A 16,535-nucleotide genomic window follows, 5' to 3' on the forward strand; every position below is an offset into this window, starting at 1 on the left:
AGATGGCCATTCATTTGTAAACATGCTTTTGACTGGCACTTTTAATTTTGCAGCGGGTACCATTTCTCTGTAACAAACAAGGCCATAAAATCTTCAAGCTCTTTCAACTCAACAAAAAGCATTCAACATCGAATCTCCAACTATTAAAGAACACAGCAGGATGTGGTTCTTAGAAGTGGTTCAGTTATTTTTAGTTTTTATTTTCCCCCCCTTTTCTCACGAGGCTCAATTTTTGTGACACACTGTCGCCTCCCTTGGGCTACAGAGTGTAGTGTAATTTTATCAACTCCCTCTGTCCCTATTTTCAGTGTCACAATGTTTACAATTAAAGGTGGTTGTCAGACAATCTGCAAATCATCACATTCTTATATGACCTTATAGTTTCAATAGAGCACTGATGTGCAAGCAAAATCCTGTGTAGAGGTGTGAAGATTCATCAGTAGCTGTCTGTGACATTCCTCATGCACTGTATATAAATGGGCACAAATATTCATTCATGTTACACACATAGTCGTTGTTTTTGCTGCACCCCGTACGAGGCCTTCTTTCTTATTGGTAAGACAGGGACAAAGTATTTTGACCCGTCACTTCTCACCACCAAGCCCGATAGATATCATTTTAAGTTTAGTATCAATTGAGATGAGTTTAAATCCTAAATTTGCAATCATTGTTACTGCTCGCATGGTTGCAAGCGCATGATTTGACCTCAAAAGCATTTGAGGTAAAGTGGTGCTTCACTTCAACATCTAAATAAATAGCCTGTCTGTTCAGAAATATATACAAATGACTTAGTTTAAACTTATAACAAATAATATAAACAAATAACATATGAAAAATAATAAATCACAATGCTGAATTAAGTACAATAAGTGAACTCAATAAAAGAGGTTGTTGAATACAAGTTTGCTATGAGGGAACAATTAATACATCACATTAACAGTAAATAAGTAATTCTCTGAAACTATTTGCATGCTCGGAGTTTCAGCGTCAGCTTTCTGTTTTATTTTTTTAATTATGTTGGTCTCTGTCAATCCTGTCCTCAAATCCTATCTGCGCCCCTGAACAATGATGTTGGCACAGCTCTAAAGTAATTTCAGTAAATAATACAAATTAAAAATCAAGTATAAAAGTGTAAATCTTCTTCCGATACGCTAGACGGCGCAGTCAAATTTAGACGGTGCATCAAGTTTCCGGAAGCAAAGAGCTGTCAGCCATAGACACGATGCATACTAGGTAGTTGTTCAATTGACTGACAAAAAGTAAACCTCGTGAAAATCGGTTGAGCGATAAGCAAGTTTTGAATGACTTTAACGTACATTCATTTGGTTTGACGAGAATTTGACCCCACTTTCGTGGCCGCCACGAAGGCACGTTGCTGAGCCGGATAGTGCCAGCTGATGAGCCACGGCGTTGTGTTTTACTGAACATGTGGGAAGTTTGTATGCAGGACAATTTAACCGTCTAATTGCTTATCACTGAATAAAATCACCAGCAACCATGGGTAAAAAAAGCAAAAACGAAAAGAAGGGGAAGGGAGCAGAGAAGACCGCTGCCAAAATGGAGAAAAAGGTTTCCAAGAGATCAAAGTCAAAGTCAAAGTCAGCTTTATTGTCAATTTCTCCACATGCCAAAGACACACAAAGAAACCGAAATTTCGTTCCCCCCTATCCCACGGTGACAAGACATGGCTCACAACAGACAAACAGTAAACAAGTATAACAAAAGCGTGCTGAATAAATAATGAATAAATAACACAACAATAAATAAATAAATAATTAATTAAGAGGAGCGTAAAAACGCGTACAGCAGACATTCCCGAAATTAGCGCAACAGTGCCGCACGCTACGCAGAAGGGGGTAGCGAGTTCAGGGCCCTAACAGCCTGGAGAAAGAAGCTGTTGGCGAGTCTGGTGGTGCGGGAGCGCAGGCTCCTGTACCTCTTCCCAGAGGGCAGAAGGTCAAACAAGGAGTGAGCCGGGTGACTCACATCTCTGGCAATCGAGGTTGCCTTGCGGGCGAGGTGGGAGGTGTAAATGTCCTTCAGGGAGGGAAGCGAAGCACCAATAATCTTACCAGCCGTATTCACTATGCGCTGCAGGGCCTTCAAGTTCTGTTCAGTGCAGTTACCACCCCAGACAGCGATGCAACTGGTGAGGACGCTCTCAATGGTGCCACGGTAGAATGTAGACAGGACTGCCTGAGGAGCACATGCACGCCTGAGCTTCCGCAGGAAATACAGGCGGCGCTGAGCTTTCTTTGCCAGTGACGAGGTGTTCGCGGACCAGGAGAGGTCCTCACTGATGTGCACCCCCAGGAACTTGGTGCAGCTCACCCTCTCCACCACAGCACCGTCGATGATCAGCGGCAGGTGTGTCGTGTGACCCTTCCGGAAGTCCACAATGATTTCCTTGGTCTTACTGACGTTCAGCAGGAGGTTGTTGTCCCTGCACCACGTGGTCAGAAGGTCAACTTCCGACCTGTACCGAGTCTCGTCGCCCTTCGTGATGAGACCCACCAGAGTCGTGTCGTCAGCAAACTTCACTATGCGGTTGTCCAAACGTGAAGAGGTGACAGTTGTTTTATATATGATAACACAGCACTTGTCAAGTTTCTTTTTTCTTAATTCGTAATTCTGTAGACGTTTGTAATGCTTAAAATCTAATTAAATGCTGTAGAAATTAAAATAGCTAAACTGCCTTTTTCTTGAATAATAATTTATTTGTTAACTTTTATAAACCACATCTGTTTCACGGGGATAGGTTTTAAAACAAAATTATTGTCGCTGGATCACTACATTTTGTTCATTTGTAGCATGCAAAGCAACATAATTGTCCTATTACAAATCACCATTTGTTTCTAATATTCGTGAACATCTGTAATTGGGTTCTTTGCGTGTCAAAAAAGATTGTAATGCCATTAATAGAGATAACTTTCTTGGTGCTTTTTCATTGGACCACCATGAATCACGTGACATGTACTACCCAGCAATATACTCAATATGTATTTTTTTTTTTTTTATAACCATAACTTGTTGCCGCCAGGGGACGTTTGACACTCTCACTTAAGGTTGTAGTGCTGGGAATGAGGTCGTCCCGTTTGATCAATTTAGCCATTTGATTTTAGTTTTAAAATTGGCTGTGTCTTTCTTTGACAATCATATGCAGGTAGTGCATGCAGCTTCTGTTGGTGACCGAGCCACTGTTCTTGCTAAATCCAAAGACCTGAAGTTTTTGACAGGCCACCCCAGCGCGAACACCCCCCCACCCCGTTGCCTCCCAAAAAATGGTGTCCTCTTTTTCAGAAACCCAAATCTGGTCACTCTCGTAGAGAATCAATTCCAATATGAGTGATTACCCCTTGACAAATTTACTGCTGTGCAGCATTATTACTGAAAAGCAATTTTAACCTGCCGTTTTATTCAAGGAAGATTTGGAGGCTCTGATTGCTGAATTTCAGAGCATGGATGCCAAGAAGACTCAAGTTGTAGAGACTGCATGTCCTCCTCCATCAGCAAGGTGAGATTTCGGCGTCAATGTCACATAATCACTCAAAACCGAAAGGTTCCCCAAACACTGCAATCCATACTCTCAAAAATGTACGTACCTATTTTTGTTATTAGTTTGAAAGCCTCATTTTTATTAACACTTGTGAGGCCATTCTTAACATTTCTTAACAATTTTCAGATTAAGTGCAACACTTACTGCTCACCCAGACAAAGATGAGCTCATCCTTTTTGGTGGTGAATTCTTTAATGGGAAGAAGGTAATATAAAAACTTTTTCTGAGCCTATAAATATGCTTAGCTGTCAATTCCTTAGAATGTTCCTTAAAAAATCAGTAGAGATCATGTTTCATTTGCTTTTTGTTTCTCTCAAACCTAATCTGAATTCTTGTTTTCTTTTTCTGTATTTAAAGACGTACCTGTACAATGATCTGTTTTTCTACAACATTAAAAAGAACAGTTGGGTTAAGTCTGAGATCCCCAACCCTCCTCCTCCACGATGCTCTCACCAGGTACATCATGACAATATTATTTTTTTATTTTTTTAAATCAACCTGTTAACTTACGCGTGCATGTGTTGTCCTGCAAAACCCCATTCTTGCCTTTTCCCTAAAGTGCAATACCTAATATATGTAACATATTAGAACATATTCATTTCTCCCTTTGTGTACCATCGCCTTCCTTAGACAGTGGCGGTCTCTCAAGGTGGGGGCCAGCTGTGGGTGTTTGGAGGAGAGTTTGCATCGCCAAACGGGGAACAATTCTACCACTACAAGGACCTTTGGGTTTTGCACCTTGCTACATGTACCTGGGAGAATATCAAGTATGCCAGGCTCAGTTAAAGTCTATTGCTTGTTGATTTTGATTTGCAGTAAACCTTATTGGACATTTTATTGCTTGTACAAAGAGCCACCTGATATTACAGACACATAACTGAGGTTGATTGAAGCACTATTTGGTGCTTAGCCTCTTTTTAAGCAAATTCGATGTGTTTGTCTAGAGCACCTGGTGGTCCATCGGGTCGCAGTGGCCACCGGATGGCTCTTAGCAAAAGACAGCTGTTGGTGTTTGGAGGTTTCCATGAGAGCACCAGGTAGGCAACATGTTCACCTATCACCCAGGCAATTCAAACTTAAAGATCGCAGGTCATGTTTGTATATTATTTCTATTTATGATAAAATAGTTCCTCCGACGCATTCTTCATGCCCTCTGTTTTCTTTCTTTATCTGCGCGTTTTCCATCTTACAGAGATTTTATCTACTACAATGACATCCATTCATTCTCCCTGGATACTTTCTCTTGGTCACGCCTCTCCGTGTCAGGCGTTGCCCCCTTGCCACGCTCCGCCTGTCAGATGACCTCTACACCTGATGGCTCCGGTGTCATCATATATGGAGGTTACTCAAAACTGGTAAGCATGTGTGATTATGATTTCAATGTTTTTTTTTCTTTGTTTTGAGGGCCATAATTGGAGTTATGAGAACGCTTCAGATGTGCTGACACTCACTCGGTACACTACAATGCTATTTGTTGATTTTTTGGGGGGGGGGGAAAGGTGCTCATGTGAAGTAAGGAATTTTAAATGGTTAAATTGGTGGGGACAGAACAAATTACACTCCCAGGTTAAGGTCCCACTGTAACTTTAAATGCAATGTCCTCATGACTTAATAGATGCTATGTTCACATAGAAACTGAAAAAGGACATTGAGAAGGGAACGATCCACTCTGACATGTTTCTACTCAAGCAAGAAGGTAAAGATGGCCAAGGTACGACCACCGTAAGCACAATGTAATGTAAAGTAGCAATTTTTTGGGATTCTGAAACACATTATTGCTATTGCACCTTGTTTGTGTTTTCCAGAGAAATGGACTTGGTCCAGATTGAGCCCCTCTGGAAACAAGCCGCCTCCCCGATCTGGCTTTTCCATGGCGGTGGGCCCGTTAGGGCGCGCTGTGTTATTTGGTGGGGTTTGTGATGAAGAAGATGAGGAAACACTAGAAGGTGACTTCTATAATGACCTCTACTTGTACGACACAGTGAAGAACCGCTGGTATCCCGCTCAACTCAGGGTGAGTGACTATCAACTGCAGGAAAAGCAATCGCTTTATCATCCACAATACAGTGATGGTATGCAAATGAGAAACTCTTGATGTGTCCTTTTAGGGTAACAAGTCAGACAAGAAGAAACGTCGGCGAGGGAAGAAGGATGAAGCTGGGGGGGAAGCAGCAGATAAGGAGGAAGTAGAAGATGCTCCCACGGGGCCAACTGAAGTCATCAAGGAGATTGTTACAGAAGATGGCACAGTGATGACCATCAAGGAAGTATTACCTGGAGCTCAGGAGGCGGAGGAGGCCATCGATGATGAAGAGGAAGAGGACGAAGAAGAGGATGGTATGATCGAATTCACACCTTCACAGAATTGCAATCTCGTGTCACCGAATCAGTGGATTTGTTTTCTTCTCTGCACACACACCATTTTCTACCGATTTCTCACCAGACATGAGGTCAGATCAGCCGGCCTTCTCACTAGTCTTCCAGGATAGAAAAAAAAAACATAAGTGCAAAAAAAAAGCTTAAGCAAGAATCCTTTTGCTATCAAATGTAATCTGACACAAGATGACCGAGGTCGTCGAGGTCCAAGATCAAATTACACATCTCTACTAATTTCAAGTCTGCTCTCAAGAAATGGGCGACTATTGTACAACATAATTTTGTGGAAACAAAGTCGCATAGTTCTCCAAATAAGAGGCAACGCGTGTTTACATCAGCTGATCGTCAGTCGCTGGATCTCAGAAATTAGCATGGATGTTGATAAACATTTAATATGTGTTTTATGTGAAAAAGTGAATGGGGTAAAAGAACACCTCCAAACAAAACAGTGTTGCCTCTTGCATTTTGATTTCAGAATCAGACCTAGTGGAACCCTGCCCACGGTCCAGCGCCATGGCAACGGTGCGTCAGGGCAAGCTTTTTCTCTACGGCGGGATGTTTGAAGTGGGAAGCCGCCAGTTCACCTTGCACGACTTCTACTGTCTGGACCTCCACAAGATGGACCAGTGGGAGGTCCTGGTTGAGATGGATCCAAGTGAGTCAGCCAGTTAGACAAAACAGCTCGTCAAGGCCGCCTCGCAAGTCCCGCAATAAAAATCAGTGTTTGTGTGAGTTTTCACTGGATTTATGATTCACCCTTTTTAGAGACCCAAGAATGGCTGGAAGAGTCTGAATCTGACGATGACGACGAAGAAGAAGAAGAAGAGGAGGCGGCTGGAGGAGCAGAGGGAGGAGAAGAAGAAGAGGAGTCTGATGAGGAAGGCAAGGGATTGTTCTCCATCTATTTTGGCCTACCTGTTGATTTGTAATCTCACCAATTAGTCAACATTATTAACAAAAAAAGAAAATCCTCACCAAGTGGACTTTTGTTAATTTCCCTTGGGTTTAACTTATCATGTTGATATTTTATGGTAACAGATCAAAATATATTTTTTTAATATTAATTTTGCACCAACACCATGTTAAATTAACATACACCCTGACAATGAAGGGGTAAAAGGGTTTTGGGTTAAAAATTGGACTGACCCAGGAAGTTGGGGGCAATTTGACCCAATCGACCTAAAAAGTGGAGAGTTCATCTAACCCGCTGCTCCCACAAGATATTAAGATCAAATCTCGAAAGCTCATGATGACATCACTGACGTTGGCTTCAATGCAGCGTTGAATCAAGTAAGAACATGATGAAACTCTCATTGTCCAGATGAACATGAGCACCCAACAGCAAAGGATGGGGAGACGTTGACAGATTACCAGGCCCGGACCGAGCAGTACTGGATCGGACTCGCACGCACCAACATGGGTGCGGATGCCAAGGACAAAAAAGTCGCCAAGGTAGCCTTAGCTATGGCTAAAGTCTTCTATGAAGACCATGCGCAGGATGTTTGAATGACTTGACTTCAACCACGGTTTGTAAAATACATTATTTGCATATTATGCTTTATGCAAGCTAAGTCATTGAACTTGTAATGCAAATTGTCTTAGCAACATTTTGGGTCAAGTGAAGACTTTTAATTGCTCATAGGAGGGATTGTGACCTTGTCTAGGGTTATCAGTGTTACTTTCATGTAACATCGGTGGTCTTTTAACAGTTTATGTACATCTCCATCAAAAATTAGTCACATTTCAGAATCTAATATGTCCAGGGTGTTGATTCGCCTGACCCAAATGATTGAGGTCTAACCTGCAATATTCAGCACGGCCAGCAGGGGAAGACTAGATGCTGCAGAAATATATACATTGACAGAAGCAGGGCCACTATGAGGCTCTGACAGAACTGCTTCTGGCTTTTTATATTCAGTAATATAATCTGGTAAATATCAAATATGTCATATTAGCGAATTGGTGTCTAAAATGTGTGCAGTGCAAAAAAATGGTTTAGTCATCTTAACAGGTAAAGCAAAACATGTTAAAAAGTAAGAATGTGTGTATTTCTTTGTATGTATTAAATTTGTACAGGCCAGCATCTGCTAATGTGAGACCGCGACTAAAGTAAAAGAAACAGCAAAGGTAAACAAAATATTCAGTATATGTATACATTTGGGTTCCAAATAGTGGCTTTACATTACTCCTGAGGCAATTTTACAATAAGTTATTTTTTATGATGATACTTTGGCATGTGGTTATAGGAACCCACACTCGCATGTGAATTAGGAAACATGATCCTTTGGTTTTCAAATGTATTTTTACACTTGAATGAAAAAGAAAATCTCACCTGACAAGGATGGCCAAGTCCACATTTCTTTACATTGTTCACACATTTCAGTATCACAATTCGGTTGTTTTTTGACACTCGAGCTCCGAGAAAAGCGAGCAGCGAAAAGATGGCAGATGGAGGAAAAGAGGAAATAAGAATGCAGTGCAGAGAAGGTGGTGAGGACAAAGTGCGCACCGTGTCAGATAAGACATCAATCACGGGTTGAGCACCAGTCTTTCCACTCTGACCTATTTTATTCTCCATCAGAATGAGGGATGAGAAGAAGCTGATGAATAATAGAGAAGGAGAAGAGATGGATGAGAACGAGGCTGTCTTGCGTAGCCCCTGTTCTTTCCTCTCTTGCGTTCCCCCTTTTCAATTTTAACTCTGGGACCAAAAAAAGCTTTTATAAATAGCCAAAGAGAATTTTTTTCAGGATGCACTGCTGACGTAGGCGGACGTAGTATTCGTCACAGATGTACAGGCAGCGCGCATGTACATACGTACGTATGTGTGCTATTTGCTTATTTACACACCCAAATCAGGACGTCTTTTTTTCTTGCATAACACCAACGATAGTGATGTATAGTTGCCCATAGGTTGATGTTATGAATTGATTATTTTGGTTGGTTTATGTTCATGCTGCTGAAGACGCTGACTTTGACACTTCAAAATACATTATAGTCAAACATTCAAAAGAGATGAGAAAACTTCTCATGAGAATTCAACTCAGTTTACGTTACAAGGTCTTTTTTGGGGTTATTTTTCTTTGCATCATACAAGATCTGTCTGACTTGTCTTCAAGGTTGTTTCACCCCCAACCCACCCAAAAAAAACCCAAAGAAAAACAAATATTCAGTGAAGTTTATCAGCGTGGTCCCTGGCTCTAATTGAATTAAAATGGGTGATGTCGGTTTTTTTTAAATATTTTTTTTAATTTTATCTATGCAGTCACATGCCTTGCTCCTCCAGATCCCTTGTGCTCCCCTCCCCCCACTCTCTCCTCTTTCCACCATCTTGCTTGTTTAGAGGCCTCAACCTTAATCCCTAAACTCACTGTGATTTTATTACCATAATCTGGCCCGGAATGGGTTTATCACGCCAAGAGGCTGGTAGACAGAAGGGGCAAGGACAAGAGCAGAAGGACTGCTGAGAGGAAGAGTTGCACTTGGGTACATAATCTCTTCCGAAGGACACATTAGCATTGTTTGTACATGTGCATGCTTGAGACCTAGCTCGTATCTCAGAAAACGTAATTAGTGACATGGCCATGAGCAAGGCACTTCAAGATTTCAACTTTGATAAACAACAAAGAGAATGCCAAAGTTGTCAGATATACTGTATAGCTGAACAATCCCAGTCATTAAATGTACAATCGCTTATTCAAGAAAGAGATGAAAAAAAATTTAAAAAACAAGACTATTTGTTGCATGTTAACATTTTGTTCATGGTAACATTTAGCCCAGAACAGGAAATTTAACACATCAGCAGAATTGAAGCCAGTATGTTTTAGCATTTGACAACAAGTGCTCACAAAAAAGCACTCCTCCATCCAAAAAATGTTCCCCCCTTTTTTTCTGTTTATATTTTTGTCTCTGAAGAACGTTCACATGATGGCCCTCAATAGACCCAAGGCGAGGTTTGACTTCTTGCAACGGCGAGTAAGTGGCATTGCTATCTGTCTATCAGACATACTGTTGGTTTCTTGAATAGGCTGTGCGGCTTGGGTTCCCAAATTTATTCCTCTCCATATCAAGTCTAACGAAACATCAGTCTGTTCAACCATCTGTCCATCTGTCCATTCATCCATTAATCCACCCGACCATGCATACCAGGGCAGTAGTTAGCGAGATCACTTATAGAATAGAAACACCAACTGTTTGCTTGCTTTTTGGTTCTTCCTTTTTACATGGCGTATTCAAAAGGGCTTTGTGCAAGAATCATTGTCGGTATGAGGCACAATCTGCACGTTTGAGGTGTGGATATGTTGAAAAGCTACAAGTGAGTGAGAGCGTGTCACTTTAAAAGATGGAGCGTGTTTCTGAGCAGGAGGAGGAGGGAGAGAGCGGGGTTGGCTGCCTGCATTGGAACAGTCCTCTGTAATGAGCAGATTTTCTAGGAGAGAGAGGGAGAGCGAGCGAGAGAGAGAGAGAATAAGGAGAAATTGTGGGAGCAAGACAAGCAGGTTATGCGTCAGCCGCTTCTCCATGGGGAAACGTGGAGATGAGCGAGGGATGCTGAAGAGCACCGAAGAGAGCAAAACAAGATGATATAGATGGATATTATCTCATCAAACTGAAGGCAACCCACGCAGAGGATAAACCACTTATGGACGCAGTGGATTAAAGACCTGCAGACAGACTGAGACAGAAGCCGCAGGAGGAACACGGGTGGAGATATTCATCTATTCACTTATTTATCTTCATTGTGTGTGTGGGTGTGTGCATCTGAAAGAGGGGAGACCGCATTGCTGCTTGTTGGCAGACAAAAAAACAGCAAAGCGCAATTAATTCATATTTGCTCCTGATTTTTATCCCTGCCTTTTAAGTATGCGTGTGCTCCCTGACTCTACGTGTGTGTGTGAAGCCAAAAGTGAGCTACAGATGGACTTAGTTGTGTGATTTAACATTATGTACTAAGCTTGATCAGCAAGAGCAGAGTCAAAGAAGATAAACCTCAATGTCGGAGAAAGGAAAGTTTTTATTTTTTTGATTTTAATAAATCTGACAGCATGTCACGTGCAGTTGGGGCCTTGATCCTGATTGTGGAAGCCTAAGCTTGGATGTTTGATGAGCTACCATTGGGGAGACTTCTGTGCTCCACGCGCCACAGAAGAGGTGGAGAAGGAGGTGGAAGAGGAGGAGGCGGTGGCATAGTCACATAGGAGGCAGCTGAAAGCAGGAAAGGAGGCGAATGCGTGCTGTGGAGCGCGGAGGCCGGCCCATGGGGGACTGCTGGAGCTTTTGCACACTTTGATTTTCAGCATTTAGTGGCAGAAATGGGACCACCGTCCTCTTCCCTCACATCGGGCAGGAGCCGGCAAGTTGTGAGTTGGTGCTCCAAAAAAGCAAGCAGGAGAATGGTGTGATAGATCCACCAGGAGATCCCTGACGCCGCCGTGCAGGGTCAACTTATTTCTTCTTCCTCAGTTTGTGAAGCTTACGGCATCCGAGCACAGAGGCCTGTGTTGAACTGAGTGGGAGTTCTCTCCCTCCCTCCCACCCACCCGCTCCTCCCTCTTCTTCTACTCCTCCGACCTCCACCTCAAACCTAAACTCTATGGACTGATCCCTCTAGCACCAACCTGTCCTCCTTTCTTCTCCCTCTCTTTTCTTTTTCTTTTCATTTTCTTTTTGTCGAGGCTTCAGGTGAATTGCCGAGACCTGTTTCATGCATGTCCACTGGAGGCAGATTCAACTTTGACGATGGGGGGTCATACTGCGGCGGGTGGGAAGAGGGCAAGGCGCATGGTCACGGGATATGCACGGGACCCAAAGGCCAAGGCGAGTACTGTGGGTCGTGGGCCCATGGCTTTGAGCTGCTGGGCGTCTACACGTGGCCCAGCGGGAACACTTACCAGGGCACGTGGGCGCAGGGCAAGAGACACGGTGTGGGCGTCGAGAACAAGGGCAGATGGGTCTACAAGGGGGAATGGACGCATGGTTTTAAGGGACGCTACGGCCTTCGGGAGAGCACCGGGATGAGCGGCAAGTACGAGGGAACGTGGAACAATGGCCTGCAAGACGGATACGGCACTGAAACGTACTCTGATGGAGGTAAGTTGGAAAAGACTTTTATATTGCATGCTTTTAGTTTGAAGGCGAGAACATTTCGAGAATTTAGTGAATGCCTGTCAAAGGGTCAAATGGGTAAACTGTCTGGTATCTGATTAAGGTTTGACGGAGGCTGGTGACAGAAAGGCACAACGGAAGAGGTTATCAAGAGGTCTTATTGGGTCATCCTATCTTGCTAGCGTGCAGACATTTTTCATCTTCTCTGTTGTTGACACAGGCCTTGTACGCCATTAACTAAGCACATAGCATAGCTACATAGCATATGGCCTTGTTTTGGACCCTGATAAGGCAACAGCTCTCAAAGTAAAAGTTGGAAAAAGACAAACATTCGAAAACGGGTGTCAAAGTGGAGGTTTGAAATCTTCACACCAATAGGGACACACTAACTACAGACATTCCCAAATGTGGTAAACTAGACTTGCCCTGACACGATAATAGAGACGTGCCATTTTTATTTACGTCCAGTGTACGTGCTCCTGCCTGTCTACCAAAATAGGGCCTTAAAACACAGCTCAACTGGGTGTGATCATTTGACGTTATCAAATCCCTTTTGAGTAAATGCGCTCACTATCAAGGATGTTTTTTGCAGGGACACATTGCGTATACAAAGACATAATGCAACCAAGGCAAAAGCGCTGACAGTAATATGCATGCAGACTCGTTACATAAGTCTACTATGAACAGCAGGCTGTTCCAGGACAATACTGCTCTAGACCACACACAAACACTTGCACGCATCCTCACTCCATTGTGGGCGCTGCGATGATATCCAGAAACGAGATTACTTTGAAGGGTTTCATCAGGACAGAGATGCCTTGACGTGTGGCCAGACAGATGGGCTGAAGGAGACAATGTAAAGGATAGCTGGATGGACAGCTGTACGTTTGCATGAATCAGTTAGATGAAGACACGGCATAACGATGCCTGTTTGGATGATCATCGTCGTCGGAAGTACTTTTTTTATCAAGACAAGGGAGGTTGTGAATAATAGGAGGTGTGGCCAAAGTCATGCAAAGGGTGAAGCTTTGCATCACTGTAATGCGTTTCAAGTTTTTTTTAAATCTATTGTCATAGATGGCACATGCGGAAATGTTGGCGTACGGTATTTAGATTTTTATGCATGGGCAAGTTTTATTGCCCCGATTTGGCTGACCGCTCAACCAAAACCGCATCAGACAAGTGTTCTTGATGGTTATGCACGTGTAAAAATTAGTCACCCTTAATAAGATTTCAAAAACATTCAGTCTTAACATTACTGTCGAATACCAAAGTATAAATCCGAAGATGGGTCACGTCACTGATGAGCATTACGCAACTCGTTTTTAAAAGCATTCACTAACCGTCACTCAAATATAAAAAGAAGTTAACCACTGCAAAACTTTGCATCTGAACTGGAACTCTGCCTACCTCACATAATTTCCAGAAAAAAGTATTTAATACCAGTTTCACTTGCTGAAAAAAAAGAAGCTAATATAATTTGTGAGTCTACTTCAAATTATATCATTGAGACAGTTAAGCTATGAGAATGCATTCATGTAAGTTGGTTATTTTTTCTATTAATATTGTTATTTTTTTATGGTTATTATTTCCTATTAAATATACGAAGTATTCCTTCTCCGTCAGTTTACAAATGCATATTAACTGCTATTTTTTTCTGTTTACAATTGTGTCTGAATGTGAAATCAATTCCATTCACACATTGCAGGTGTTAGTATACCTGCTCTTTTGACATTTACTAAAGTATTACTCCTTATTTATGCTATACTTGTGCAGTGAAGTTTCCCATTGAGTGCACATAGATCCAGCAGTCTTTCTCTGTCATGTATCAACGGGCAGTTCCACTCCCTCCCCTCCACTACATCTGATATGAAGCAGCTCTCCTCTTCTTTCTGTTTGGCTTTTTACTTCTCTCCTACGTTTGCTCTCCTCCCACCTTTCTCTTTCTTCCCGCATCCCACTGCATTTCCACAGAGCTACTCTATACAGTATAGTGGGTTTCCATAGCAACGCACACCGATGTGCAGCAGGTCAGCGTGTCACGAGAGACTCTGTACCTTTCTGCTATTGGCCACTCAAAGGCCTGTACCAGGCTCTGATTGGCTGGCTTGGCCTTCTGGGCTAATGGTGTTTACTGAGATGAGGAGCTAAACTGACTGATTACAATCCACATACACACACACAAACACACACACACGTATATACGCACAATGAGGAAGAGAGCAATAGACAGATTATTTGTCACTGTGTTACGCAGCAGTAACAGCCAGAGATTACGGTAGTCAGTTGTATCTGACTGCTTACCACAACAACACAGACATAGCAAATAACCATTCAAGCAAAAAAAAAAAAAGATAATCGCACTTGTACCATAGATGCAGAGGCGAGTTCCCTTAGAATTGGAGATGGACTCATAATGCTAGTTGTTAGCCTGCGATTGAAAGGCAAACATTCTAGTCTACCTTTGCCTCAAAATAGTCTTTTGTTCACCACAAGCCTGAACAAGATAATCATAAATGTGGACTGGCAAATGGATAAAAGGTTGGGCTTCCAGTTGTTCGGAACAACTTGTTCGACATCAATATAACTTGACCCACGGCGTTACTTTAAGGGATTATTTTCTAGTTTTTTCATTGGTCTTCACAAGATCAAGTTAATCTAAAAATATACCCAAGATAATAATCATCATAATTAAATGAATGAACTGATTCCTATAATGATTCAGACGGATTAATACATCCTTTTGTCATTTTTATGAATAAAATACAATGACAGCCACCACATGCGTCGGTAAAGCTCGAAATATGCCTTGATCAAATCCACCAAAATTGCCTCACACCACCTGCGCCACAACTTAGACCTGCTTTTAGCTGGCTCGTCAGAATATCGCAGGGAGGCGCAACGCTGTCTACCAAATTCCCCAAAATTAAACTTGAAAATGCAGTTTTTATGCCGTACATACGTGCACCAGTCTACCACAATAGGGGCCCTTATCTTGATATGATAAGGCTATCAGTGATCTGTAAGTCTGCATTTCAATTTATACGGCCGACAAGCGGCACCGCCTGCCTGTGAATTAATGCCCTTGTTGTGCATTGCAACTCAGTGTGGTCGTGTCATGTGTTTTACCCCTGCGAATATTTACATTTTGGGATTCAATGACTCTCTTCCCCATATGCACTGTGACTGTTTGTCCCAGCAAGATGTGAAAGGGAGAGAATCAGTATGCAGTATTTAAGTCAGACTCTCTTGTTTTGTTTGCTATTTTAGAGGTCATCCCTTATACCAATCCTCAAGGAGCGTGCTGTGCCACCATGCTACTGAATAGTTTCACTTTTAGAGTTTCTGACTCGTTAGAATAGTTTCTAATCTGACGTGTTGATGTCAGCGTTGCTCACTCAACAAGCGCCGATATAATAAAGCATGCACACATTTGCACACACGAGTGTTATTGTACGCAATTTAAGAGGCATCGTGCTGAGCAAGGAAGAGCTTTGGTGAAGGGCTGCCTAAAATTTAGGACAGAAACCGTGACAAGAAGCCTGCTTGTTGGCAAAAAGGGAGAACGGTTATAAATAATGCATGGAGTTGACTATTTGGAAGGAGCATGCAGTCAACACATTTGTTAGACTTCAAGGGTGCACACCAACACTTTGTGTGTGAACACAACAAAGAAATCTTGCTTTTACGAATAGATTAAACAAGCTTGTTAAAAAAAGTTTCCTTGCCTCTACATCCTTGTATTTACTATGTTATATTACAATACATATATAATGATGAAAAATCCCCAAATGGAATTTTGAAAAATTGAAAGGAGAAAAAAAGGGTCAAAGCAAAATCCCTTCGTGGCATCACTTGGTCATTTACAGAGGTTCCGTTTTGAACTGACTTGACAGTAGTTGCTCGTCCGCAAGCCCGTTTTGCCGACCTGCTGTTTGATGGTCTTGCTGGCTGTTATGTCTGTCTGTCTACCTGTATGTTTTTACATTAGTTTAATGAGTTTCTCCTCTGTTTGAGCTCTCTCTCTCTCTCTCTCTCTCTCTCTCTCTCTCTCTCTCTCTCTCTCTCTCTCTCTCTCTCTCTTTCTCTTTCTCTTTCTCTTTCTCTTTCTCTTTCTCTTTCTCTTTCTCTTTCTCTTTCTCTTTCTCTCTCTCTCTCTCTCTCTCGCACTCTCCACCCTCACACACACATGCCATATGAGAGTGCGATTCAGTGTCTCTTCCGAGTGCCAGATTAGCATGAAGCCCAAAAGGGTCTTCCTTCCCTGCTGATTCTGCACAAAAAACAGATACACTACTGTATCAGCATAATAATAATAATATGCACATGCCTCTCTTATGTAAGAGGGAGTTAGGATGTTTGAAATGCGGATTAGCGGAGCTGTCTGTCATATGAAAATTCCCAAAATCTTTTTTGGATATGTGCCCAGGATCAGTGCTGATTAAGTAATAATTGGACATACCATTGAGGGTGTTTGCCCAGAAAGCACTTTGTGTGG

The 16,535-nt window shown here is 42.3% G+C and overlaps 2 protein-coding genes across 3 annotated transcripts in view; both read left to right on the forward strand.

Moving 5' to 3' along the window:
* Window positions 1-1,169: 1,169 nt before the first annotated feature.
* klhdc4 (kelch domain containing 4) lies at window positions 1,170-8,274 on the forward strand. Of its 2 annotated transcripts, none has more exons than XM_088379610.1 (14): window positions 1,170-1,581; window positions 2,552-2,566; window positions 3,423-3,514; window positions 3,683-3,761; window positions 3,914-4,012; window positions 4,187-4,323; window positions 4,501-4,593; window positions 4,749-4,911; window positions 5,189-5,267; window positions 5,362-5,570; window positions 5,665-5,893; window positions 6,408-6,587; window positions 6,698-6,814; window positions 7,254-8,274. In XM_088379610.1, exons 1-14 carry the CDS (start codon window positions 1,498-1,500, stop codon window positions 7,436-7,438), a joined length of 1,761 nt encoding a protein of 586 aa, XP_088235736.1. In that variant the 5' UTR covers window positions 1,170-1,497; the 3' UTR covers window positions 7,439-8,274. The 2 variants fall into 2 exon arrangements, with proteins under 2 accessions (XP_088235736.1, XP_088235737.1); XM_088379611.1 differs by having other exon boundaries at window positions 3,427-3,514.
* Window positions 8,275-10,339: 2,065 nt separating this feature from the next.
* Window positions 10,340-16,535, forward strand: part of jph3b (junctophilin 3b) — a 28,472-nt gene continuing 22,276 nt past the window's right edge. The window contains exon 1 of the mRNA XM_088379421.1: window positions 10,340-12,022. Within this exon, the coding sequence (XP_088235547.1) occupies window positions 11,641-12,022 (382 nt within the window). The 5' untranslated portion in view covers window positions 10,340-11,640. The remainder of the gene's footprint in view (window positions 12,023-16,535) is intronic.

This window comes from Syngnathus floridae, chromosome 6 (genome assembly GCF_059516105.1).
Source record: "Syngnathus floridae isolate MCC-2025c chromosome 6, RoL_Sflo_1.0, whole genome shotgun sequence".
Classification (NCBI taxonomy): domain Eukaryota; kingdom Metazoa; phylum Chordata; class Actinopteri; order Syngnathiformes; family Syngnathidae; genus Syngnathus; species Syngnathus floridae.